This window comes from Lissotriton vulgaris, chromosome 8 (assembly GCF_964263255.1).
Source record: "Lissotriton vulgaris chromosome 8, aLisVul1.2, whole genome shotgun sequence".
Classification (NCBI taxonomy): Eukaryota; Metazoa; Chordata; class Amphibia; order Caudata; family Salamandridae; genus Lissotriton; species Lissotriton vulgaris.
In genome coordinates, this window is record NC_141696.1 from 744,061,161 (window position 1) to 744,089,081 (window position 27,921).

General features: G+C 44.6%; 1 protein-coding gene across 1 annotated transcript in view; it reads left to right on the forward strand.

The window, feature by feature from the left end:
• The window catches only part of LOC147697944 (uncharacterized), a 1,308,576-nt gene that overhangs the window by 681,415 nt on the left and 599,240 nt on the right, over positions 1-27,921 (forward strand). Inside the window, exons 11-12 of the mRNA XM_086936165.1 lie at positions 1,156-1,200; positions 12,642-12,686. Coding sequence (XP_086792291.1) covers positions 1,156-1,200; positions 12,642-12,686 — 90 coding nt within the window. The remainder of the gene's footprint in view (positions 1-1,155; positions 1,201-12,641; positions 12,687-27,921) is intronic.

Genomic DNA, 27,921 nt, shown 5'->3' on the forward strand with positions numbered 1-27,921 from the left:
TTGAAACAATTTGAAATATCTCTAAAGACCTGACTGTTTTAGTTTTCAGTGTTTTCGCACTCTTCCAGTCGGGGCTTGTACATTTTTGGAGTTGGTGTAGTGCTGAGAGACTCCAGTTGGGGTGATACGTGCACTTTATAAAAAAAAACCAATACAAACCTAAGCACAAGCGCCAGTGTGTCCCCACAGGCCTGCAATAGCAGTCGTGTTACATGTTTGGCAGGCTAATCAGGTGGGTGGCACACTCAGTGCCTTGTCCCACTATTAGCCAGTGCTGTACCCACCCCGGGTATATGGTGTACTGTTTTTACAGGGCACTCATAGGTACTGCACCTAAAACCAAATATATAAGCGCCCCTCCTGGCATGTGTAGGAGGGTCAAGTACACTTTCCCACTACAGTACCGTGGGAAAGTGCCAAGAGTCCTAAAGCCATGCAAGGGAGAATCAGCAAAAACTAGGAGGAAAAAACAAAACGTTTTAGGAAAATCCTCTAAGAAGGGCCATGTTCAACAGGTTTGGTACTACATAGACCAAACTGTGGTGGGGAAGGCGCTTCAGGGCGTCTCTTGGCTTCTGAGAAAGAGACTAAAACATTTAATAAACCTTATCCATTTGAGAATTGGGTGAGATTACACAAATTAAACACATTTTTCACAAAGACCTAACTAGGAAGGACAGTTAAATGTTGTCCAAGAAGTACAAAATTGTAGTTTGTTCTGTGATTTTCTCTTTTTGGAGCACAATAATGTTAGTGGCTAAGGAAAGCGGAGACTTCCCAAGCTGCACAAGGTGGGATTGCCTAGTTGATGTGCTATAGTGATTTTCGAAGGTAGGACTAGCAAAATCTTCTCAAAGAGACTGTCTTCGGCAGGAATGAAGGCATGTCCTAAGCTTTCAGCGACTGCGACATAGTGTTGATGTGGGGTTTTTATAAAATGTATTAATGCATTAACACAATGTGATTAACATACACTGAAATCGAGATTTTCTTGGAGAAACTGTGTTTATTATAATACAGGGCAATTTAGGCCTCACTTTCGAAATGGTTGCTGCTTCTCACACATGGTAATACATTCAGGAACCATTTATGCTTTTGATCGAAGGTGTCATCCTTTACTCTCTGCGGCTTAACAACATTACTTCTGTATTTCAGTACCTGCTCCTCCTGTCCAAGAAAGTAGCACTCAAGGAACCCCAAGTAAGTCTTATTCTATTCTTATAAATTTAAAGTGTCACTCCTTACATGTGTAAATTTGCCACGGTCTCTAATCATGAATGTGAACTTGGTCACATAGCAATTGCCTGCTTCAGTTTCTTATATAGGCTTTATTTCTTATATACGTATTATTGTCCGATGTAATTAACCCCCATCTCCCAACCAAGGGCAAGGGAACAGCACCCTGTGTGAATCCTAGTGATTACTCTCAATTTAGTCCTTGCCTTCCCTACTAAATTCAGCACAGAGGGTCTTTTATTTGCCTGCTGAAAGTGGTTTAGGGGAGTAACCAATTTAAGATTATACTTACAATGTAGTCATGCTTAAAAGACTGCAGACTCCGAATTTCCGTTTATGGATTTTATTATAAGGCCAAAAATAATTAAATATAAACACACCTTAATATCAGAGAATATAGGTACATGAAAATCAATACAGAGCTGATTTTACGAATATAATTCATTTGGCAATAAAGGCATAATGTGATGAACTCCAAAATCAAGATGCAAAACAGAATTGAAGCTGAGTCCAAATCCTTTTTCATGAGGAAGAAAAACAAAAGTTATCTTTCCCTACACTGTTCTCACTAAGGGTCCTGCCCCTCATACCCCAAAGGTGTCAGCACGTGTTGACTTCCTAAGAAGTACTCACCTCAAATAGGTCTAATAGCTTAAGGCTATGGAGCTCGCTCTAATATGCTCCTTCTCCTCTGTAAAATGCAAGAAGTCTGATTTTCTGTCCCTGCGCATCATACAAAAAGACCATCTTTCGCCTACAATACGTCCCATCTTAGTATGGTTAATTGCAACGGGCCAATTCACAGAACTAACTGAAGACAAAATCCTAAACTTACTACTTTTGTTATTCACAGAAGGCATTTAGTAGTAGTAACGTTAGGATTTTGTCTTAAGTTTGACTTAAGACAAACTTAAGACAAACTTCAGACAGACTGAAGACAAACTTAAGACAAAATCCTAACTTTACTACTACTAAGTTCCTTCTGTGAATGCCAAAAGTAGTACGTTTAGGATTTTTTCTTAAGTTAGTTCTGTGAATCGGGCCCAACATTTCTGTACTTTTCTACAGGAGCCATGTTGATAAGTTCCTTCTCCAGTGTCCTTGATTCCCAGACCAGCCAGACACGAAAGGCGTCCTCCCTTTTCGCCTTCTCGTCTTTTTCAAAGACATTCCGGGTATCTCCTTAAATCTAAGAATAACGAGGTTGAATTCCTGCACCTTCAGTAGGATGAGAACATACTGTCTTCGCATACAAAAGGATTCATTTAATTAATTATTGAGCAACCAAGGAGAACAAAACTATCAAGAACCTGCAATGTTGGGCTTACAGTGCAGGCAACTTAAACAACACACAGTTACATTATATGGGTATAATGTCATCCTGCCCATTATGCATACAGGAATTATAAGTGTCTCTAAATCATGTAAAATCCTGCTTGAAGGTGCACACTACAATTCAATACTTATATAGCGTGACTAATTCTATCTTAATAAGCCTAAAGCACTGCAAACAATAAAAAAATGTGAGTGCATTTAAATCATGAGTATAATGCACCCATACAATTTAGAGTGCTGTAAGCGCTCTATCACTAGTGAAACATGGTTCCAACGTTATAAGATAGGTCATAGATGCATGAAACATCATCCCAGACATACCCTGTAGGCCTGCCTGAGACGAGAATTCCGCATTATCTCACACCTTTGTTCTTCTTTATTGGATCTTCAGTAATTGTTAAGTATATCTGCAGCGTCCGTTAACCACTGTTTATTGTCTGGTCTGCAATTATGAGCCATAAGCAAAGGAGAGGGCACTTAATGAGGACAAGCCCCTTTCATAGCTGCCTAATATCATATCATATGGGCAACAGGACAATTAGCTTGTCCTTTTTATCTCACTTGTTACAGGCAAATAAACACTGTTTCCCTGTTGACTCAGTCAGTAAGGCTCCAATATGGAAAACAATAGTTAGTGACTGCATTTTGAGCATGCTGATTAACAAAGACAATTTCAGCATTTTGATGCAGAATTCAAATTTTCATTAACAGTGGATCCAAAACGTTTTTAGAGGGAATTTCTTAAAAATTCAAGATTGAATTTATCTCTTCCCAAATGTTAACCAATATAAGAGAGCAATTGTGTATATGCACTCATTTTAAACAAAACAATACAAAAAATCTCTAAAGACCTGGCTGTTTTAGATTTTTTTTATTATTTTGTTTAATTTTTTTTTATTAAACAAAGCAGAGTAAGTGATCAGTTGACAATCATTAAGTACAAAATTCGACATAAAGAGCATGTATTACAGCGGTGCATTACAAGAGAGAGTTCGGGGAGGACCAGTCCTGGCCATCGCCATTTCAGTTGTAGGGGAACTGCAAAGTTCTCCTCTAAAGACATTCCAGTGCCCCATTTCTTATCCCAAATTTTAGGACACCCCCTGATCTTATATACAGTTTTTTCAGACAACATACATGTATCCATTGTAGCGACCCATCTGATCAGGAGCGGCTTGTTTGGCGAGCCCCATTGCATTGCTATTTCACGTTTCAATAAAAGGAAGCCCAGAGCCGCCCATTGCTGTTCCAGTGTAGTGAGATCCGTGGGGTCCCATAAATTAAGGAGTCCGCCTTTTGGAGACAGAGAGATATGTTTCCCTAGTGCATCAGAGATCTTACAAGCCGCTCGCTTCCAAAGGTCCTGGATCACTGGGCAGTCCCAGATAATATGGTAAAACGTTCCAACAAGCCCACAATTACGAAGACAAAGATCATTTGTGCGCCTACCAAGTTTGGCTAAGAGGGGAGCGGACAAATAAGTTCTATGCAATATCTTCAATTGTATGAGCCTGAATCTGTGATTGATAGCCGATTTGTGCGGGGACATCAGTGTCGCCCGCCATTCAGCATCCTCCATGGCCCCGATGTCGCCCTGCCATTTGCTCTTAGAAGTTGGAAGGTGTTAGGCATGTTGTTGCATAGTTTGCGGTAAGTGCAGGAGACCGCCTTGGTTCTGATAATAATCTATCTTCAAGAGGTGAGGATTGTGGAAGGGAAGAGAGATCAGGGACATTAGTGAGTATGGCATGCTTGATTTGGGGGTAGCGGAAGGCCTCAGAGTGGGCTAGGTCATATTTCTTCTCGAGCTCTACGAAAGTCAGCAGTTTTTCCTTATGAATCATGTCACCCAGGGTGGAAATGTCGATCCTGTCCCACTTATCAAAGCCCTTGTAGTGACAGAGGGAGCCTAGTGTATGTGAGGCTCTAAGCGGAGTGGCCAGCGTGAGAGCGTCAGACCAACCAAGAAGTCTATTTGCTCGGTGCCAGATTGCCGTCGTGTGTGACATCGGGCCTATGTATCGAGTGCGGGAAGGTTTACCATATAAGGTATCAAGGTAGCCCCCACGGCCCATCTGGTATCTTTCAAGATGGAAAGCAGGGTTCGTTGGTAGACCATATAGCCAAAGGTTGGTGGCTGTCAATTGACACGCCCAATAGTAGAGTCTAATATTTGGCAAGGCGATACCACCATCGTACCACCCCTGCGTAAGCGCGAGAAGAGCGATGCCGGGGGAGCCGCCGTCCCACAGGAGAAGGCGGAGGTCTCCCTCTAATGCAGTAAAATAGTAGTCGGCAATAGGAAATGGGCAATTTTGTAAGGCATATAAAAAGCGTGGGAGTGCAAGCATTTTAAAGAGGGCCGCCCTGCCTGGGAGAGACAGAGGCAGTGATCTCCAATGAGATACGTCATTATGGAGCCTTAGTAGCGGGCCCTTTAAGTTACGGTCCAAGAAGACCTTGGGGTCTGGGATAACGAAGATACCGAGGTACTTGAATCCATCCTGGGCCACGTCAATTGAGTAACCCCTTGGAAGGGGAGGGGGTGGGCCATGTAGTCCGTATATCACTGACTTGGACCAATTGATAGAAAAGCCCGATTACTTGCCGAAGTTGGTGATGACATGTAGGAGACTATTGATAGAGGATTTGGGGGAAGAGATATAGACAAGAATGTCGTCCGCATATAAGGAGATCTTGTCAATTAGGGCGTCATTCCACCGGAGTACATGGATAGAGTTATCCGTTCTGATCCAATGGGCCAAAGGTTCTAGGTTGAGCGCAAATAACAATGGGGAGAGGGGGCATCCCTGCCTAGTCCCTCTGGAAAGAGGAAATCGTCTGGATGTATGACCGTTGACAAAAACTTGACCCCAAAGGTCAGTATAGAGAATTCGGACCCACTGAATACATTTGGGACTGAAGCCATAGCTGGTCAAGACCTCAAATAGGTAAGACCATTCTATGGAGTCAAAGGCGAGCGTGGCGTCAAGGGGGAGGATAGATGTGTTGTCTTGGAGGTAAGATATTCTGCTCATAATGTTGTGGACCCTACAGAGATTAAGCGCTGTGTTACAGCCTGGGAGGAATCCCGATTGGTCCTCGTGAATTAAGGAGGGGAGAACCCTCATGAGTCTAGTGGCGAGGAGTTTCGCTAAAATCTTCACCTCAGAATTAATGAGGTAAATTGGTCTGTAGGAGCAGCAATCGGTAGCAGGTTTAGAGGGTTTGTGAATCACAACAATTGTGGCCAGCCGTTGGTCAATTGGGAGGTATCCGATATCTCGGCTCTCCTCAAACATTACCTTTAGGTGTGGGAGTACTTCACCCGCCATACCTTTCAGAAATTCAATATGGACACCGTTGGGGCAAACAGTGCATTGCCAATCTCCTCCCTTGTGAGATCTGCCTCTAGTTACTTCGCGTCGGTTTCAGAGAGAGTAGATAGGCGCATTTCATTCAGGAGGAGTCTAGACTCTTCGGCAGTACAATGCGCCCTGGCAGTATACACTCCATCAAAATGAGTAGCAAAGACCTCTGCTATTTCCTCGGGGTCTGTAACAGGAGATTTGCCTGGTAAGGATATTTCAGGGATCCATCTGGAGCCCTGTTCGCATTTTTCGAGCCATGCCAGCATTTTACCTGCTCTATCACCCAATTCATACACTCGGTGGCGCGTCTTTAGGAGTTTGGCCTACGCTTTCTTCAAGGCTAGTGCCTTATATTCTAGTTGTTTCACTCAGAGACGGGTTGCGGTTTCGTCCGAGGAGTTTACGTTGTGGATCGACTCCAAGTGGACAAGGTCCACTTCGGCCTGGATTAGGTGCTCTTTTTGTTTGCGTATGTATCCGGTTTTGAGAGCTAACGCCTTCCTTTTGAGTACTGCCTTATAGGCCTCCCAGATGGTTATAGCCGACTTCACGGAACTAACATTTTCCGTAAAGTAGTACTCCGTGTGTTCCAGCAGACAGTCCTTTATATCAGGGATCTTCAGGAGCCAAGGGGTTATTATTATGGGACCTCGGGATCTCTGACGATGATATGTAAATTCAACAAGGAGTGGGGAGTGATCAGAGATTCCCCTGGGGAGTCCTCTGGGGTGGCGGAAGAGCTCCAAATCAGTCCCGGGGGAGAAAAAATAATCTATATGAGAGCTACTATTATGGGCATTAGAGTAGTGTGTGAAATATGAGGTGGTTGGATGAAACGAACGCCATAGATCTTCTAGTCCCAGTGCCTGGGTAAAATCTAGGAGATCAGAGCATTGCCTATGTGACGCACGATGGGGGTGTCGATCGAGGGCGTCATTCATTGTCATATTGAAGTCGCCCCCAAAGAGCAGGGGCCCCTGCGGGAGATCTAGCATGAGTTGCTGCAGGGTCTGCAATGCGTCAACACCCAGGGTTGGAGGAATGTAAACTGAGATAACATTTATCAGCTTTCACTCTCAAATGGCCTCTATCACCGCAAAGCAACCAAGTGGGTCAGCCCACGTTTTCGTACAGGTCAGTGCAACATTTTTGCGGACGAAGATGCCAGTTCCTCTGGAGCCCGAGGTAAATCCTGCGCGTACAAGCAGCTTGTTTCCCCATCGGTGTAGTACTAGACATGTGTTACCCATCAAGTGTGTCTCTTGGAGGAGGACCAGGTCCGGAGCGTGTCGTTTAAGATATTGCATGACTATCCCTCTTTTTACTCTACTGCCTAGGCCATTGACGTTCCATGTCATGAGGGAGAGAGACTTAGTCAGGGGGGGTGTCATGGTGGTTCAAAAGATGGAAGATATGCACAGAGTATGGGCTCGTAGGTCACAGAGTGGTCCTCAGGGCCGATAGCGGACCCGACCCGGTCAAAGGTGGAGATCAAGGGGGACCAGACATGTCCCAGTGAAGAGCATGGAATATCTTGCGGAGGCATGTAATGCAGTGTAGTAAGCTCCCTTTCTGACAAAACTCTGCGGTGTGTAAACAGCAACAGAACTAAAATCAAAACACAACATCTCAGAAATGCCCTCCCTCCCATTCCAACCCCCCTGCTCGCAGACTTGAAACTATCCACTCCCCAACTAGGCAGAGTGCCTGTCGCCCTCCCAAACATGTACGGGGTGTGTGGAGAGCCTTGAGTGCCCTCGCCCAGAGCAACCAGATGTTTGGGCCTAGTGCCGCGTCAATAAACACTAACAACAGTAGTATTCACATAGTACATTAAGCAATGATGTAACCTGGATGCCTCCAGGCGCCGGAGCTGCAGAGAAGAGTAAATGGGCCAGCAGTAGCCAACAAAGAACCCCTCTGTCCCCGGTCGGCCAGGATCAGAGGACTACTTTCGTGTCATTTAGGTACCAGGAGAGCGTCTCAGTTGGTAGCAAGAAAGAAAACATAGGTAGAGTCACAGGCCCTTTCGATTGTCATCCGAGAACAGTTCTTGACTTTCCGGGGGCAACTCAGCTTCGGCTTGTTCATTCGAGTCGCGGCCACTGCGTTGAGTGGCGCCCGACTGACGCCATCCTTCAAGCCAGTCCCACGCCTCCGCAGGTGAGGAGAGGAACCAGGTTTTCCCCTCCGCCTCCACGCGCAATTTGGCTGGAAAGAGCATTGCGTACTTAATTTCTTTAGGACGGAGTGCCTTCTTAACTTCGAGGAAGCAACGCCGTCGAGCTTGGACTTTTACCGTGAAGTCGGGAAAGAATGTGATCTGGGCGTTCTCTAGTCGTAGGGGTGGTCCTGTTCGAGCAGTTTGGAGGAGGACATCTTGGTCCCTGAAGTCAAACACTCGGGCGATTATGGGCCTGGGGGTGCGCCCACTTTTGGTCTACCCCCAGGAACTCTGTGTGCCCGCTCAATGGAAAAGTAGTTAGACAGTTGTTTCGGCTGGAGGAGCTTTAGGATTAGATTCTCAACGAAGAGGTCGGCCGTTATCCCTTCCATGCGCTCCGGAACTCCAAGGATGCGGAGGTTGTTGCATCTAGCACGTCCTTCATAGTCGTCAAGGAGCTCTCCCATCTGTGCCTGTTGTGTCTGCAGCTGGGACACTTGCTGCTGGAGAGTGGAAGTGTCATCTACAAGCGCCGCGGTCTTGACCTACACATCTCGCACCCTAGAGTCCATTTTCTGGAGATCTGCTCGCAGCAGGGTAACTTCAATATTGACCGAGTCTATTCGGGTCTCTAGCGATGAACGAACTCCGGCTATCGCCTCCATCACATCTTCCAGCGTGGGGGCACGTGCAGCCAGGGGTGGGGTTGCGGTCTTAGGCACAGCGTCCGAGTTCGCCTCCTTGGGCTCTCCTTTAGAGCCCCACGAAAGCTTGTTGATCTGCCTCTGGTGAGGCGGTCGGCCGCCTTTACTACTTGCCATGGGTGCACAGACAAAATATCGACTCCAAAATATCGACTGGACATAATATCGAGTTTTAAATATAGACTGGACAAAATATCGACTGGACATAATATCGACTACAAAAATATCGTTTTTCAGGTAAGTGAAGTAATATTGACTGTATAAAATATAGATAGCAAAAATATCGAATTTTTAATAATATATAATATTTTATAGTGTATGTTTATGTAATAATATGTGTGAAATGTGTGTATTAATGTTATAAAATATTTTATTAAATGAATTTTGTTTTTTTAATAATTGCGTAATGTAATTCTGTAGCGGGTTGTGGGTTTATAGGGGAATAGGGTGGGAAGTAATTTAATAATAATTAATTAATTAATATATGTTTGTGAATATTTATAATTAATAATTAATTGATAATTAATTAATAATAATTAGTTCATTAATTAATATAATTTTGTACATATTTTGTATTAGTAATTAATTGGTAATTAATTAATTGTAATTAGTTAATTACATTAATTAGAGTACATTTTAATATATATAATTTTGTGTTATTGTTAAGTAATTAATTGGGAAAAAATAATATTAATTATTAGAATAATTACAGATAATGTGTTAATATATTTACTTTATTGTTATTGTTAATTAATAATTATTTGGTAATTAAATAATATTGATACATTTTGGGTAAAGGAGTATTTTTAGGGTTCAGGGTCAGTTTTCAGTTTTTGGGTAAAGGGGCATTTTTAGGGTTTTGGGTCAGTTTTAAGTTTTAGGGTAAAGGGGTATTTTTAGGGTTCAGGGTCAGTTTTTAGTTTTTGGGTAAAGGGGTATTTTTAGGGTTCAGGGTCAGTTTTGGGTTTTTGGGTAAAGGGGTATATTTTAGGGTTCAGGGTCAACAAATCAGATTGTAAAAAATTATTTTTATTATTTTCATTTATTATTTAATTATTATAATTTAATTTAAGTGTTTTTAAGTATATTTTAGTAATTAAAATTTAATATTAATTTAATTTAACACTGTTTTTAATAAAGTCGATATTTTTTACATCTATATTATTGTTAACGATATTTTTTACTCAATATATTTGTACTTACCTGTTTGTAGATACAAACTCGATATTTTGACTGTCGATATTTTGTCCACGATATTTTGGCAAGTCGATATTTTGTCCCTCGATATTATTTCAGTGATCCCTTGCCATGGTGAGGTGTTAAGGAACCCAGCGTAGTCAAGTGGCGAGAGTGTGGGACAATGAGTGAGATGAAGTGATGAGTCCCTTGAAGCTGGTAGTTCGCCGCACTCCTCTGCGGATGAAGAATTCTGGAATGTATATATCTTAGGTTAAGATCGAGGAGGAAGGCTGAGGGGCACCCTTAGTCCATGGACCGTGTAGGTGGCACGAAAACAGTAGGAGAGTTCAGGTCTAACCAGAATGCGTCAGTGTAACCGGGAACCGACCACCTCGCGGGGTCACACCAATGAATCTGTCCCGTGTGCGAGTGAAACAGTCTAGACCAGTGTCTGCGAGGCTCTTGGGGCTGGCCCCCCACAGCGCAACACCACTCACCCCATCGGTACAGGTCAAGCGATCAGGCTACAGCGTTGGGGCACAGGGGCTCCCTCAGTGAGGCAGGGGTAGACGGCAGCGCGCTTCTACTGGTTGCTGGAAAAATGGCTCAATGGGTAGGGTGACCAGGGGGCCCCGCCCTGCCAGGACGGTCCCCGTTCCTAATCAGCTGTCCCAGCAAATTTCAAGAATTTTAGCTCATGTCCCTGTTCTTGAGGAGGTCACCTGAAAACGGTGCAAGGTGTTTTTCATGTTTTACGAAGCAGGGAGAGTCAGCAGTTGTTTCAAGAAAGCAATCCAACCAACAGGCAGGCTACTGGACCCAAAAATTGCAGTTTATGTATAGTCTTACTGCCTGTTCTGTTATTCTCTGCTGAGGAGTGCTCTCATGCTTAAGGTAAAATTGTAGTCCTTCCTCTATTTTTATGACATGTCCCGGTTTATGGCTGTAAAGTTCTGGTCACCCTATCGATGGGGGGGGGGGGGGCCTCACCACGCCACGAGGGTCCCCCCTCGTCCCAGGGAGGTCAGTGGTTGAGCAGGGGAGGCAAGACGACGGGCAGCGCCCAGCTGGAGCCATCAACGAGGGTGCAGGTGATAGAAAGCGGTCCCCGGCGGTAGGCCCAAAGCCGGGGACTTGCATAGCCAGCAAACCGGGGATCAGGGGGGGCCTTCTTCCCGCAGGAATCCTCCGGCGTCAAGCACTCCCCGGAGGCAGGAAGCGCACACGGGGCTCGGTGGTCGGGTATCCGGTCCCCGACAGCAGCAGTTCCGGAGTCAGCACCAGCTGTAGACGACGGCCGCGGCCGCCAGTGGAGCAGCTAGGCCGCAGGGTCGTGAAGGTCCGCAGTGTCACCAGGGACGCGAGGGCAGCCAAGGAGCCCGAGATGGCAGCCAGGCAGGTCAGCAATGTGTTACCCCTTGGAAATGGGGTGTTCTGCGGCACTGGCGATAGGATAGACCCTTATTTACGGGCGAGGGCCGAGGAGCCGGCTCAGAACACAGCTATTCCTCTCGGCTGCCAGCCACGCCCCCGGCTGTTTTAGATTTTAATGTGTTTTTGCACTCTTCCAATTGGGGCTTATACAACTTTGGAGTTGCTATAGTGCTGAGAGATCCCTGTTGGTGTAATGCGTGCACTTAATAAGAAACCCCAATACAAACCTAAGTAAAAGCACCAGTGTGCCCCCACAGGCCTGCAATAGCACGCATGTTACATGTTTGACAGGCTAATCGGCGGGTGGGACACTCAGTGCATTGTCCCACTATTAGCCAGTGCTGTATCAGCCCCGGGTATATGGTGTACCATTTTTACAGGGCACTCATAGGTATTGAACCTAAACCAAATATGTAAGCACCCCTCCTGGCTCTGTAGGAGGGGCATGTGCACTTTCCTATTGCAGTACAGTGGGAAAGCGCCCAGAGTCCTAAGGCCATGCACAGAGAATCAGCAAAAACTAGTAGGGAAAAGCAAAACGTTTTAGGTAAATCCTCTAAGAAGGGCCATGTCCAACAGGTTTGGTTCTACATAGACCAAACTGTGGTGGGGAAGGGGATTCAGGGTGTCTCTTGGGTTCTGAAAAAGAGACTAACACATTTAATAAACCATGGCCATTTCAGAATTGGGTGAAATTACACAAATGTAACAGATTTTTCACACAGACCTAAATAAGAAAAACAGTTAAATGATGTCCATGAAGTCCAATATTGTGTTTTGTTCTGCGATTTTCTCTTTTTGGAGCGCAGTAATGTTAGTGGCTAAGGAAAGCAGAGAAGTCCCAAGCTGCACAAAGTGGGATTGCCTAGTTGATGTGCTATAGTGATTTTCGAAGGTGGGACAAGCTATATCTTTTCAAAGAGACTGTCTTTGGCAAGAATGAAGGGATGTCCTGGGCTTCCCGGGACTGTGACATAGTGTTGATGTGTGTTTGTTATAAAATGTATAAATGTATTAACACAATGTGATTAACATACACTGAAATCGAGATATTTTTTAAGAAACTGTGTTATTTTAATACTGGGCAATGTAGGCCTCAATCTCAAAATGGCCGGTGCTGCTTACATATGATAATACATTCAGGAACCATTTATGCTTTTGATCGAAGGTGTCATCCTTTACCCTCTGTGGCTTAACCAGATTACTTCTGTATTTCAGAACCTGCTCCTGCTGTCCTAGAAAGTAGCACTCAAGGAGCCCCAAGTAAGTGTTATATTATTCTTATAGATTTAAAGTGTCACTCCTTGCATTTGTTAATTTGCCACTGTCTCTAATCATGAATGTGAACGTGGTCACATAGTATTTCAATGCTTCAGTTTCTTATATATGATTTAATTCGTATACATGCTTTATTGTTAGATGCACTTAACCCCCATATCCCAACCCAGGGTAGGGGAACAGCACCCATGTGTCATTCCTAGTGAAACATGGTTCCAACGGTTTAAGATAGGTCACAGATGCATGCAAAATCATCCCAGTCATACCCTGTAGGCCTGCCTACGATGAGAATTTCGCAGTATCTCACACCCTTGTTGTTCTTTATTTGATCTTCAGTATGTCTTAAATATATCTGCAGCGTCAGTTAACCACTGTTTATTGTCTGCTCTGCGATTATGAGCCAGAAGCAAAGGAGAGGGGACTTAATGAGGACAAGCCCCTTTCACAGCTGCCTAATATCATAGCATGTGGGCAACAGGACAATTAGCACATGTCTCTTCTATCTCGCTCATCACAGGCAAATAATCAGTGTTTCCTTCTTGTCTCAGCCAGTAAGGCTACAATATGGAAAACGATAGTTAGTGGCAGCATTTTAGGCATGCTGATTGGCAAAGAGAATCTCAGCATTGTGATACAGAATTCTAATTTTCATTAACAGTGGATCCCAAACTTTTCAAGAGGGAATTTATCGCCTCCATAATGTTAAAAGACATAAGAGAGCTTTCGAGCTGCTCTTTGTACGGGCCATTGCCTAAGCTCAGGAAAGTGATTCAGGAGAAAAAAAGCCAACTGAAAGTTGATAGAGAAGGCAGCATCTTGGTAAGGTAACTAAGTGGACCTGACCTGATAGTCCGCCAAACTCTATATCTATCTGAGCTCGAAATCATCCAGACTAGCAATATTTTGAATCCTGGCAAGAAGGTTTAGCTCTCATGCTTGAAATATTGATTGTTCTGGAGGGTGCACATGGGTCTGGTGGTAGAGCCCATTGCTGGGGGATATCTTCCAGCCAAGAACTGCTTTGGTGCCATGGTCTCAGGGAGAAAAGCAACAAGTGTTGGAGTTTGGCTTCAGTGCAGCAATGGGCTGATTGTCCCACACTCGGTGCTGTAACCATCACCTGTTAGAGGATGATCAGGCAAAATGATGTCCAAAGGGCAACAAGCTTATGCAAATCCAGTCGGTCTGTATTTAAGGTGCTTACACATGCAGCTTATCTTAAGTATCAATAGGGATACCCGAAAGGCTACCAGACCCAGTGAAAATTGCAATACAATAAACAATTGGTCACAGTGGCAACAATTTTTTTATACGAAAGAAATAGCAGCATCCACAACACAAATTTTGCATAGTCTGCAGTGAATGCAATTTATTTTCAAAGCATGCATCACTTTAGTTTACGATTTACAAAAAGGGGGTGGTGATGAACAGAGTGTCTGAGTTAAACAGACCACTCTTACCCACTTTAGTTTAGGCAACGCAGTTGCTCTTGCATCTAGAATCATAAACATATTTTTGAAAAAAGTATTTTTGAAAAAAGGTGCTCTAGTGTTGGGAAAGGAAAGGTAAGGGTGTTCAGGATCAAAGTGAGTGAGTGAGGGTAGTGGACAAGGGAGAGGTAATGGGACATATATACATCAAATTCACATATTGAGACCTATCGGGCCTAACACAGGTCAATTGTTCCAGTAAAAACACATAACATTAGAAGACACTGATAATGAATTTCAATCGTCTAGTTGTATAATAGTAGTAGCCAACGTTTCGACCCCTAGGATGTTCAAGGGGATTCAAGCCTTAGAGTGGGGTCTTCATCAGGACTGCGTGAAAGGAGCACCTGAAAGCAATTGGATACTCCGTAATGGGGGGAGGGTTCATATTGGCAGGTTGTGAATGCTCATACTAAAAGGTAGTAGTTACCTAATCTGGCCAACAGCACATACAGTCAGGCTTTGCAGTCAAGGAGAGTGTGCTCAACACAGCTCCTAAAGTCAGAGAAGACACAAGATCTCAGATTACGAGCTACTCAGTCATACTGAGATATCAAATGTCTATTCTGGCACTAACATATCAATTACTTATTCCCGGTGAACAGTATTTATTATTTTTTTCGATTTGTATAGCGCGTTATAACCCAGGGGTCTCTAAGCTTTTTGTCAGGTACGCACAGCAGACATTCAGAGGGCCATTCGAGAAATTTACAGCCCCACCCAAGCTTGTTGGAAGAGCACAGTTTTTAACTTCTTCCGAAAGCACAGCAGGTTGGTTTCTTTCCGTAATTCCACTGGTAGCTTGTTCCAGGCTGCTGGAAGGGTATTAGAGATAGCGCGGCCATCAACTGTGGCCAGCCTAAAACGTGGTTGGGTGAGGAGAGTAGCTTCCGACGATCTTAACATCCTACCAGGCCTATAGGAAGTCAGGCGGGCCTTCAGATACCTTGGCGCCTTTCCGTATAAGGATTTGTGTGCAATGCAGAGCCCTTTAAACAGTACCCTCTTCCTCACTGGCAGCCAGTGTAGCTCACGCATGAGGGGGGAGGCATGCGTATTCCTCGGTTTCTTAAAGATGAGCCTTGCAGCGTCATTCATGACAACTTGCAACTTGTCCAGAAGTTTTTGAGGCAGGCCTATTTATAGCGAATTGCCATAATCCAGCCTCGCTAGGATCCTAGCGGAGGTCGCGCGCCTCAAAGTTGAGAAGGACAATAGTGAGGAGATTTTTCTTAGTTGTCGGAGAAGGTCAACACAGGTTCCCACCACCGCAGTGACTTGTTTCTGCATGGATAGCTTGCCATCCACATGGATGCCCAGGCTTTTTACTGCCGCCGCTGGTTCTGGGGGTGTCCCTAGTTCTCTTGGCCAGAAGCCATCATTCCATGGGTTGCCTACGATAGTGATTGGCAACACCTCGGTCTTGTCAGGATTGATTTTTAGCGAATTCATGGACATCCAATTGGCTGTGTGCTTGAGAATATTTTGTAATCTCGCAAACACACCTGGCTCGTCCTCCATTTGGATGACAATTTGGGTGTCGTCAGCGTAATTGTAGACCTGGCAATCCATCTGATTAAGCAGTGAGATCAGAGGCTGTAAATAAATATTGAATAAAAGGGGTGAAAGGGCGGACCCCTGCGGCACTCCACAGGTAATCGATGTTGTAGTGGAGAACAAGTCTCCGAGCTGTACTCTCTGCGTCCTCCCTTGCAAAAAGGAAGCGAATCAGGCATGTGCTGTGCCCTGAATGCCGAAGTCCCTCAACCGCGACAATAGTTGTTTATGACAAACGGTGTCAAATGCTGCGGAGAGGTCTAACACCACCAGGGCACCTGGAATTTTTCTGTCTGCCCTATTCCTCAGCTCATCCAGAATGGACAGCATCACTAGCACCGTGCTATGATTAGCACAAAACCCAGCCTGATTCGGTTCCAACAAGACATTCCTCTCCAGATGGTCAGCAAGATCAGAGAGTACATGTTGCTCTACTACTTTGGCCAGGAATGGTATTTGGGAAATTGGCCTGAAGTTTTTCAGGCATTTCACATCATCCCCCGTTTTTTTTAGCAGGGGGATCAACCGGGCCTCCTTAAAGGCCAACAGAACTTGTCCTAGTTGTAGAGATGCGTTAAGGAGAGTCAAAACCTCTTCCTCTATACCAGTTTGAACACTTCTGGTGGACATGGGTCAGCCTGGGAGCCCGACTTAACCTGCCCCAGGAGCAGGGTCAGCCTATCCTTCGTAATCAAGGGTAAAGTGGTTAGTGGGATGTCCACTGGCTTCTTGGCTGGAGTAGGCTGTGGGGGGGCAGTCATACGTGGGGGTGAGAGCAATTTCCGATATGAGGTCTGTGATCTTACTGGAAAAGAAATCTTGGAATTTTTGACAGTCCTCTTGTGTGAACTCCGGACTCTGCTCCTTGGTTTTCCTGAGTTCCGTTAGGACTCTAAAGATTTCTTTTTGAGGATCCTTAGCTGTAACAATCCTCTCCTCATAAAATTCAGCCTTCCTAGATGTAATCGCTTTTTTATAGCTCGCTAGTTCCTGTATGTAACAACTCCGAGCATTTATATTATAGGCTCTGCGCCAAGCTCTCTCCGCTTTACGTAAAGCCCTCTTCTTCTCCCTAAGAGATTCATTGTACCAGGGGGCCCCGGGTCCTCAATCCACTAGGTTCATCCTTCGTGCTGGTGCCACATGATCAGTGGCCTTTCTAAGTCCATCAGTTAGTTCCTTGCAGATGGCATCCGGATTCTCTTCCAGGAAGTTAGAAGGCGGATTGGTATGGCCAAGAGTGCAAGCACGAGCATCTGTGGTTAAACTGTGGGTCGCAAGATCCCTTGCAGTAATATGATGCAAACAATCAAACAAAGGAAAAACAATGCTAAGCTCTGGGTGATTTCCAGAAGGCATGGATTGGTCAGGTCTAAGGTTAACAAATTCAATGGGCTGGTTCCAATGGTATGACATAGAGTGAGATATGCGAATGGGAATCAACACAGATTCTATATGATGAGGATGAGAAAACTAACAAACCCTACACAGGGAGCTAACAATCTGGAATTTGAATATTGCTCTAGGATCATAAATATGTATATACAATTTTAGCCGTAGTGTAGCGCATCTCCACAACTGTGGAACATTTATCCTAGTGGGTCGTGCCTAAACTGTCAAGACGTCCACCTAGTAATCCGATTGTGGGGTAGGTGGGAACATTTACTGGCCCTCAATGCACGCATAAGATGATAAAATCAATAAATAAATACCGCACTAATGCAATGGAATAGTGCTAAGTTTCACAAAGTTACTGGTCGTACACCTGGTGGCAACGTAAACATTTATGGTGAGTAAAGAATGCCCTAAAAGTGGTAAAATATAAAAGCTCAAGAGTTTGAGTATACTGCTCATAGTGATGGTATAGCCCCTGAAGGGCCGTAAAAAGTGCTATTCATAATGCAACGTTTGTGATCCACTTTAACTACCTTAAAATAAATTACACAAAACAAATTGTTCTACTGTGGCTTTAGTTAATTGAGCAAGCGGGCGATCGTCCGGGCTAGTGATCATGAACGCGATGTCACATACCTCATACTATAACTATCCGGCTCCAACCCTCAAGAGAAAGTGGGCCCCGCTGAAGCGCTCTGCATGAGAGAGGCGCGAGAGGTTAAGTTCACGCTGAGTGTAGCCGCTCGCTGCCTGCACGTACCATACCTTGCTGTGCTCCCACATGCAGTTTAATAAGTTTAAAGCCAGAGAGATTTTTAGAACCTATAGACTTTATATTGAAGTTTCACTAGCCGTCAGCACAGTCTTGTTTCTATGCAAAATAAAGATTAGATAGCGAAGGAGCTTTATTTTCAAAGAAGGAAAGGAAGTACTACTGTAAGGAAAAGATGGCTAGTGGGAGCATGAGAATGACACAGGGAAATGAGGGAGGAAGTAACAAGTAGGGTTGGTGGTGGACAAACAAGGAGCACAAAGGGTAAAGAGGGAAGATTGGGAGGGGGAGGCAAGAGAAGATAGCTAGTGGGAGAGACAAGGAGCACCCAGGGTAAAGAGTGAGGGGCAGGAAGGACGAATGATAGGGAAATGCTGGCAAAATGAGGAGTGCCACACAAGGGGAAGAAAGCAGGGGAGGGATCCAGGAGGAGCAGACTCGAGGGGAAAGTGGGGGGTAAGGAATGAGCACTGAGGATTCAGTAGAAAGGGCTGTACTGATGAAATAGTTCATATGCACTTCGTTGTACGCAATCCATTGGAGGCGTAAATAATACAACCCTGGCAGCCAGCAGCACCATGTGAAAGGGGAAGGCGCCACGGGACTGGGTCAAAATGCCAGTCAATCAAAAGAGATTGAATATTTAGACCATTGGCCGTTAAACACATAAAACCATGTTGATCGTAAATCAGTACCATCTTATTAAATATAAAATAGATGTAAAATTACATAAAATCCTAATTCCTTAAAAATTCAATTTTCATACAATTCATCATAAAAAATTATGTTTAAAATGTATCATTCTATAGACTCTTGAAAACTTTCCTAACTTCCAGCATAAACTTTCCTATTGTACATGCTATGTCCAGGGGATGCATTTCAGCTAACAAGTCAGCTGCCTGTGTACGATTTTTAATACCATATTTTTAAAAAACTGGACGTAGAAACAATTTTCATGCATCAAGGACGTTTAAGCAATCTAAAAGTATATGCAAAATATCACATTTTATGCCTAGGTAGCAGGTACATTTCCTGTTCAGGATCCATCACAGCCCCTTTTATCTCTGTTCTTATAACCAGGATTAATTCCTATTCGAAACTTAAAATTTAATTTCTAAGCCATCAATTATGTAGTATATCTATGTACAGGAACTGTTGCTCGGCCTGCCATGGCTTAATCATAAAGCGCACAGATTCTTTCCCCACTAAATACTGTTCATCCTGTTTTTGAGAAATTTCTTTCCCTATTACCTTAAGTTCTAGATTTGCGATATTAATTGATAGGTTATGAGGGCACAATTTAACTATCAATTTCCTGCAAACCATTCTTTCCCTAACTCTCTTTGCCCATTTCAATTCCCTCCGCAAAATCTCACTTTCACACCATTGTGATATTTTTTTTCTCCTCCCCTCACCCCAGGCGTTGCCAGAATCTTATTAGTGCCACACGTTCCATTATCTCCCAAGATTCCATGCCAGTTTCTGCCTGAATCATAGAAGATCTGGGTAGGGATTGTAGATTTTTTACACATTTTCCAGGTTCAGCGGCCCACCCCCTTTTGCCACTTAAGCATAACAATTTGGCTCTGCATTGGAATTAAGGCAGTATCATGCCCATATAAGCTATCTGACATCTCTCCATAGTTTTTATTAAATGTTTTCAAATTTTCAAGATATGAAAGACAAAGTCTCAAGCTAGTGGGCAAAAAGGCTGGTCAAAAAATGGTTGAAAGAGATGGGCCCAAACCGCACCCTAAGGATATAAACGGCAATAGGAAACACATTGTAAACAATATCTGAAATTGTGACATGGAATGTATGTGTTTCTACTCTGGAAGAATGTGCCATTGTTTGGCCTAAAAGGAGTAGATGCTGAAGTTAGAGTTCTTTAATAATCATCATTTCAACATCACATTTTTCGGTGCTTGGTTTTATTAGCATTACTTTTTCAACATCTTTTACATGAAGGTAGTGTAAGCTGTTGTGGATTTAAGGAAATCCCAGAATAGTATTTCTTTGAAAGATATAAGCCTTATGTTACCAGTCCTTGTTAAAAGATAATCACTCCTGCAGTTGGACAGTTCCCACACTGCCATGTTTACCTGCCCTCGCCTCACCTTAACATCACTGCTCAGAATATTTAGACAAACTGCAAGTTGCATCATCATGGGGAAGTAGGACAATCCGGGTTTAAAGTCATTAGCACTGTGCATTCAAGGGCTCGTAGTTCTACATTTCCTATTGTAGGTATACATGACCATAAGGGAAAGAGTTTTTGTCTAAAAATTCAGTACTGTGAGAGGTGACAAATAACATTTGTCATTGTTTATCTAGCTGGCGAGGGCTGCCATGTATCCCAAGAGATTAATAAGTATTCCAGCAAAGGTGTAATGAGCGACAAAATGTCTATGTACTTTTGCAGTATTTTATTTCAGCCTATATAAGCACTAACTCACCCTGGTGCCACATACCAGTATGTAGGCTCTGCAATATCTGCGATATCGATTATAACTTTTTTTATCCATTTGAGTCGCTCCAATACAATGTATTTTTAACACTTTTGTTTATGGGTATTTCAATAAGCACATCAGCACAGCATATTTTTGATACTGATTTGGTACAGTGGAGATTGCGTAATAGCACTGGTCTTTAAAGTCTCTTGGATATATGCAGTAGTAACAGTTCTTATTATGGCTCACAGTGTAATTAGGAGCAGTCAGTCTCCCGCAGGGGATAGGGCAGGGGTTCGGGGTGTTGCCACTTTGCCAGGAGGACTATATGAGCTCCAATACGTATGAGGCTTTGAAAATTATTACTACATAGTCTGTGTGGACATTTGACTCACACTATGCAGAATATCTACAAGGGCACCCATGTACGGTTGTGCAAGGGCAACACAAAACCCAGACTGACATTTACCAAGCCACGCAAGGCCACCTTGCGTGGCTCTGCGTGGCTTAGTATATGTGGAGTAACAGAAGGCAGGTCAATCTAACTACCACTTACTCTGCCCCAGGGAGGCGTTCCATGGGTGGAGCCTTGGTGTTCCCAGGTATCCACCCATGGATTTAGGCACCTTCCCAGATTTACCGTTAGTGGAAGTCCTGGGAAGAGTGGTGGCTACTCCTGGGAAGAAGCAGTGGGGCGGTGAGGTGAGAAGAGGGTAAGGGGAGCAATTCACTTACCTACCTGCCAGCAGGCCGGCTAACTGGCCGCTGCCTCTCTTTTGTCCTCCGTGTCCTCTTCCTGGTTTCTCTGGTGAAAACAGGAAGCACCCGGGCTCCTAGTCTTCCCGTGGCCAAGCACAACGCAGCAATGCAGTATTGTGATTTGTGTTTTCGACGCTCAGCCAGGCAATGGGAGCCTGGGCATATTCTCTATCCAGGCTGTAATGTAGACTGGGTGGAGAATATGTAGTGTGCACATGAATATTTACCACTGCTTGGAAATGCAAACTGCTACGCCTTCCCATGGGAGGCAAAACGATGAGAAATATTCTGCAATACACATAGAAAGAGGAAAAAGCGTCAGAGGATTGTTTTTGTGCAGGAAGTTGTCCCTTTCTGCACAAAAACAATCCAGCTTCAACGCAGACCCCCTTGCACCATAGCGCAAGGATGCCTGCTTTAGAGCTAGGCGGCAGTTTGTGTGTCAGCACAGTCAGAGAGCAGGAATGTGCCGTCTCCATTATGTGAAAACTTGATAAATGTACCCCTATCTCTCTACCGCTACCTGATTTAGAAGTGGGCACTGCAATTGTAAGCCACATCCTTACACCGCGTAATTTCGCAGGCATTACACTAAACTTAATCACAATTGGAAAGCACATGATCCGCACCAGGGTGCATTTCTTACTCTTCAATAATGTGGAAACACAAACTGTGAGAATCTGGCCTGGTATATTATGTACACTTATCTAAGTGGACACCCTGCACCAGTCCAGACAACCCTTATGGTGATTTAGGTCTTAAACAACCATAAAAGCTCTCTAATTGGTAGCTGTGGAGAGCAGCCTTCAGGCTTAGTCCAGAAGGAGTGTAAAGCAGCTTGTTTTACCAGAACACAATCTTACATGTATATAATAGGTGAAAAACAATCACACAAGGTATTTATAAAAATATGTATTTTTTACATAATACTTATCTCTTACCCAGAAATATGCACAGTGCTCACAATATTTTGCATAGAAATTGCGATTCTCCTATTACCATGACTAGAGAATCTGGATTTCTTTAAAGACACGGCGGCTGATATTTTGCATAATCTTTTAATGCAGTCTCACAATAAAAAGGTTCCATAAAAGAACATTGAAAATACATAAAGGGCATGAGCCAACATCAATCTGCCTCTTTTAAATGTGGAAATACAGAGAAGAATAGGTCCATGAAATACAAATAGACTTCAAAATGTCCAAAGAACTGCTAGAGGATCCTCAGGTGTAGAATGTGAAGAGAGAAGTGAAGATGGATCCAAAGAGCTCGTAGTTAGGAAGGATTACTTGAAAAGAAAGAGAAGTAAATCTTGGAGGAAATACAAAGCAAAAAATTAATGTAAACATTACAATACTGAAAAATACAAATTATTATGCTAGAACTGTAAACAGAAGAGCAAATAAATACAATAGAAGATATCCCAGGGTGGGAGGGGTGGGATAATGTCAGTCTCCGTGTCTTTAAAGAAATCCAGATTCTCTAGTCATGGTAACAGGAGAATCACAATTTCATTACAAGAACAGAGGCTACATTATTCATGTTGGTAGCTTTGTAAGACTATATCAGACATATGCTCGATAGGCTTGCAATAATGTCGAGCAAAGGTGCTAGCATTGGACCAGTCAGGCGCTTTGAGGATGTCATCCAACTTACCACCAGACCAGAGGGATTTGCTGGCCATAGCACCTCTTTATCTGTATTTGATCATTTCTCAACAGTGAAGGCATCAGAGACGGTTAAGGTATTAAACTCGATATGCTCAGGAGAACACAATGATCCATGCATTGACTTGATCATTAAACAAATTCCTGAAACAATAGGAAAGGCCATGACCCCTTTGCTGAATATGGTCCTTAAATCTGGTGTATTTCCTAAAATTTGGAAACAAGCCTCTGTGCTTCCTCTTCTGAAGAAACAGAACTTGGACCCGAAAGATACTAACAACTACAGACCCATCTTGCGGCTCCCTCTTCCAGCTAAGATTCTGGAGAAGGTGATGAACAACCAACTCAGTGAGTTTCTCCAGTATAATAATTCCTTGGACCCTTCTCAATATGGGTTCAGGGCTGATCATAGCACTGAGCTGGCTTTGTTGAAATCTACCGAAGAAATCAGAGAGGCCATGGATGGAGGAGGTAGTGCTGTTCTGATCCTATTGGACCTGACCGCAGCCTTCGACACGGTCCATCATAGGTTATTGATGGACCGATTGTCTGAGATAGGGGTCGAAGGCTCAGCATGGAAACTTCTTCAGTCTTTCTTAACTGACATAATTCAAACCGTAGAACTGGACGTCAACTCAGCCAAACCTTTCACACTTCCCTATGGGCTGCCTCAAGGCTCCTCACTAAGCCCAAAGCTTTTTAACATATATTTGCACCTCCAGCAGGAGTGATTAGATCATTTGGCTTCCAGCTCACCTCCTACGCTGCTGACACGCAAATTGTGTTGTCACTGATGAGGGGAGGGGAGAAAGAGACTGGAGATCATTTCTGCAAGTGTATGAGTGCAATATCCGATTGGATGTCCTCCAGTTGTCTTAAGCTGAACTCAAACAAGACAGAAATTTTAAAATTTGGGAACAATCCACTGGTATTGACACCAGAATGGTGGCCAGATGACCTGGGCCTTTGCCCTACTCCTACTAAGAAAGCCAAAAATGCAGGGGTACTAGGAATCATAAAGAAAATTAAGTTCTTCCTATCCGAGAGTAACCTTAAGACAGTTGTCATGGCCCTTATAACATCGCATCTGGACTATTGTAACATCCTATATCTGAATATACAAAAACAACATCTGTATAGGCTGGAGATAGTCCAAAACGCAGTGGCTAGGCTACTGTCTGGTACACCTAAATTTGTCTCCATTAGAGGAGAGCTTAAGAAGCTAAACTGGCTCCCAATAAAACAGAGAGCTCGGTCCAAGGCTCTTTGTATAGTATTCAAAGCCATCAATGGAATCGGCCCGAAGTTTCTTAGGCAAAAATGTCATTGGTACATGCTCATAAACAGAGACTTGGGCTTACTTAACTGGTCGTTGCCTTCACCCATGCTGATCGTCGCTGGAACGGAACCCTTCTGCCATCTGGACGCGGCTCTTTCCTACGAGCTGCCGCTGCTGACCAAAGGACCCGCCCTCACCGCCCACACCGCTGCGGGACTGCGAGGCACTTTCCTCACCTGCAACCTCTTCCCGCAGCGGCCCCGCCCCCCGCCTGGTGCTGCTATAAACTCTCGCAGCACCCGCTGCGCGGGCGCTGCTTATAAACAGAGACTTGGGCTTACTTAATGGGTCATTGCCTTCACCCCTGCTGTTCGTCGCTGGAACGGAACCCTTCTGCCATCTGGAAGCGGCTCTTTCCTACGAGCTGCCGCTGCTGACCAAAGGACCCGCCCTCACCGCCCACACCGCTGCGGGACTGCGAGGCACTTTCCTCACCTGCAGCCTCTTCCCGCAGCGGCCCCGCCCCCCGCCTAGTGCTGCTATAAACTCTCGCAGCACCCGCTGCGCGGGTGCTGCTCATAAACAGAGACTTGGGCTTACTTAACGGGTCGTTGCCTTCACCCCTGCTGATCGTCGCTGGAACGTAACCCTTCTGCCATCTGGAAGCGGGTCTTTCCTACGAGCTGCCGCTGCTGACCAAAGGACCCGCCCTCACCGCCCACACCGCTGCGGGACTGCAAGGCACTTTCCTCACCTGCAGCCTCTTCCCGCAGCGGCCCCGCCCCCACGCCTGGGAGGACATAACCAGTCTAATCGTCTCGCGCAGCGGGACACCCGCGGGACGAAGCTCGGGGCGAAGACCGGGCAAAGAGCGGGCCGTTTGAGGCCGTTCGAGAACGTTAGTGAACGGAACGGGCCACTCCCTTTACACCAGAATTTTTCCACCGCATTCGCTTACCCAGCATCTCCCCAATTTTTCTAAACCACTCTGCTTGCAAAGCGCAAAATGGAGACAAGGAGCAAAGCTAATGTGGTGGCGGCGGGACCTACAACGACCGCTCCCATTCAAGGTAAAATAGATAACCGCTCGTAGAGGAGTTTTGGAATCTCTGACTGTTTGGACCCTGCTGGGAAGCTGCCGAAAGAGAGGTGAAGCTGCGCCAGGGGAAAAGCTGCTGACCTTTGAGGACGGGACTGCGAGGCCCACCAGGCTGTGCGCGGAACACCTGGCACACCTGCCGCCTCTTCCCGTGACTCCTCCCCTTATCCATCTTCCCGTATAAGACCTGGTGCTGCAACGCGTGAGCTGGATGCGTGTGCAGGACATATCCCGGGACAAAGTCCGGACTAAGGGCGGACCCTCTGAGACCCTCAGAGAACGGAAGAGACTGGACTGGGGACGTTTCTTTGACCTACAGGTACTGATCGCCTCTGAAATCGTCTATTATCAGGTCTAAATTGTTTGCTTTGTTGGACTAACCTTTACAAATGTCTTCCATAAACACAGAACAGCCCGTGCCTGATAAACAGGGTGTACTGTTAAATAGAACTCTTGATAACTACTTTACAAAATCCTCCCCTGACATCTCAAAGGAAACTGTCTTGGCGGAGCGGCGGGCGGAACGCCGCCGTTCCGTGGAAAGTATAAAGAACAGGTCAGTTTCACTGGCATCGCTTCCTGTTATTAGTACTACCGACACTGACACTGATTTAATAGCTAATGAGTCGGTATATATATTGGATAGCCAGCCTTTATCCGCAACTACTTACACAAGAACTCCAAGTATATTGAAGGGAAATGCTCTGCCTTCAGCGAAAATACCCCGCAATAGGGTAAAAAAAACGATACCCTTGACAAAAAACTACGGACCACCGCCGAATAAAAAACGACGTAAAAGGGGGGATTCGCTACAACCCAAGTTGAGTTGCTCTGATTTCGGGAAAAAGGTTAACACTACTGTTAAAAAACCCAGTACTTTACAAGCAGCCATAGAGGGGACCCATACCTCATCCTCATCCTTACCAAATTTGTCCGCAGACAAAGAGGACAGTATGGACACTAGTGTGGTTGTTAATGTGCCCAACGAGGATAAGGGCCTTGTCACATTACTTAACATAGAGAGTCTAATCAAATCTTACTCAGCATCTATTTTGGAGAGGTTGATGGAAGTAGAATGTAGACTGTGTCAAATTGAGTATGCATTGGGAAGTAAGGATGTTGTAACTAACACTGGCTTAAATAATGCAACTAGCTTATTACCAAATAATGCATCACAAAATACATTAATACCATCTCAACCACCCTTAACTGTCCCTATTTCTATTCCTTCTTCAAAAGCATCTACCTCTAAGCCCACGGGGAACACGGTGACAGTGATTGCCCAACACAATCTACCCCCTAAACCGCCCCAACAAAAAACTCGAGACCAACCATCGGCTAATGCTGCAAATAAAACCACTGATAACACGGCTAATACACTCTTGGGGAAACCGACAAGGGAGGTGGGGGACACCAGGCATACCTGGGGGAAACCTAGAAGGACTCCTTTGCCTGAACTCCCGCCAGAGGCAGTACCCTATGTGGTCGTCCTAACAGGGGTGCCTGTGCTGGCGCAAAACAAGAGGGAGGGTTTCGCCCAATTAAAGAACAAGATTATGCATTGGCTGAGTCTATACAGGCCAATTGCAAATCATATTAATGGTGAAATTGTCCATGTTCGACGTCTCCAATGGTTGGGGGGTAGACCCAAAGACATTGATGGCGACGTGGTGGTCGTGAACTTTAGGGACCCTAATGCTGTCCAATTTATACAAAACTGGCAGATAGGTAGCTCCAACAACACCATAATCCCTAGACCATTAACGCATTTTTACCCAAGGTCAGTGGTGTTTCCACCCCAGCACCACCCACCACCGTATATAACCCAAACCCAGCCATTTAACCATTCCCTTGCTCAGAATGTTGGGAGCAACCAATATGCTCTGTACCCTCCGACTTTACAGAACACAAGGAATTTGCAATATGTTCCCTGCCCTGTGACAGCCCCAGATTCCATTGGATGGAACTACGCACCAGTTAGAACACATAACTCCCAGAACAGAAGGATGGATCACCTAAAACCCTTCACACCCGTAGAGACTTCAAATAGATTCGATACTTTTAGCGGTCTAGATGACTGCGACTGATGTTTCTTGAGCTGGGGGGGGGGGTGAGGGAAGAGGATCAAGGAGTCCTACTGCTGTGGGTGTTGTTAACGAATCTGATGTATTGGTGAATTCTGAGCCTTCTTTATTGGACAAAACTGTAACTTATGACATAAACACCCCAGGAGAGTGCAGTATTAAACAAAAAGAATTGGTAGTACCCACAAGCATTTTGAGTAAAATGCCATCTCTAGAGGAAACATCCTTGGTAACACAATCTGTGGTTCCCATTAGTTGTGAAGAGATGCCAAGGGTTTTCCCCGAGATGCCATCTGCACTTGGGGTGCCGGTAAAATTAGTTTGCTGGAACATAGCTGGAATTGCAAAAAACCTGAGGGACCCGGAGTGGGCTAGCTTTATAGAATCTTTTGATTTCTGTTTGTTACAGGAAACCTGGGCAGTGGATACACCACACAGGGTAGGTTACAAGACTTATGGAATTGGTGCGATCCCTTCCAGAAGCGGAAGGCCGTCGGGGGGACTCTTGATTTGGGTGAAAATAAAACTAAGGGTAAATATTGAGGTGGTAGATACAAACTCCGTAGATATATTAGCATTAAAAGTTACAATTTGTAATGGGAAGAAATTATTTCTAATAAACATCTACAATAGGCCATCCCCTCTTCAAAAGAATCACCAACCCTCTC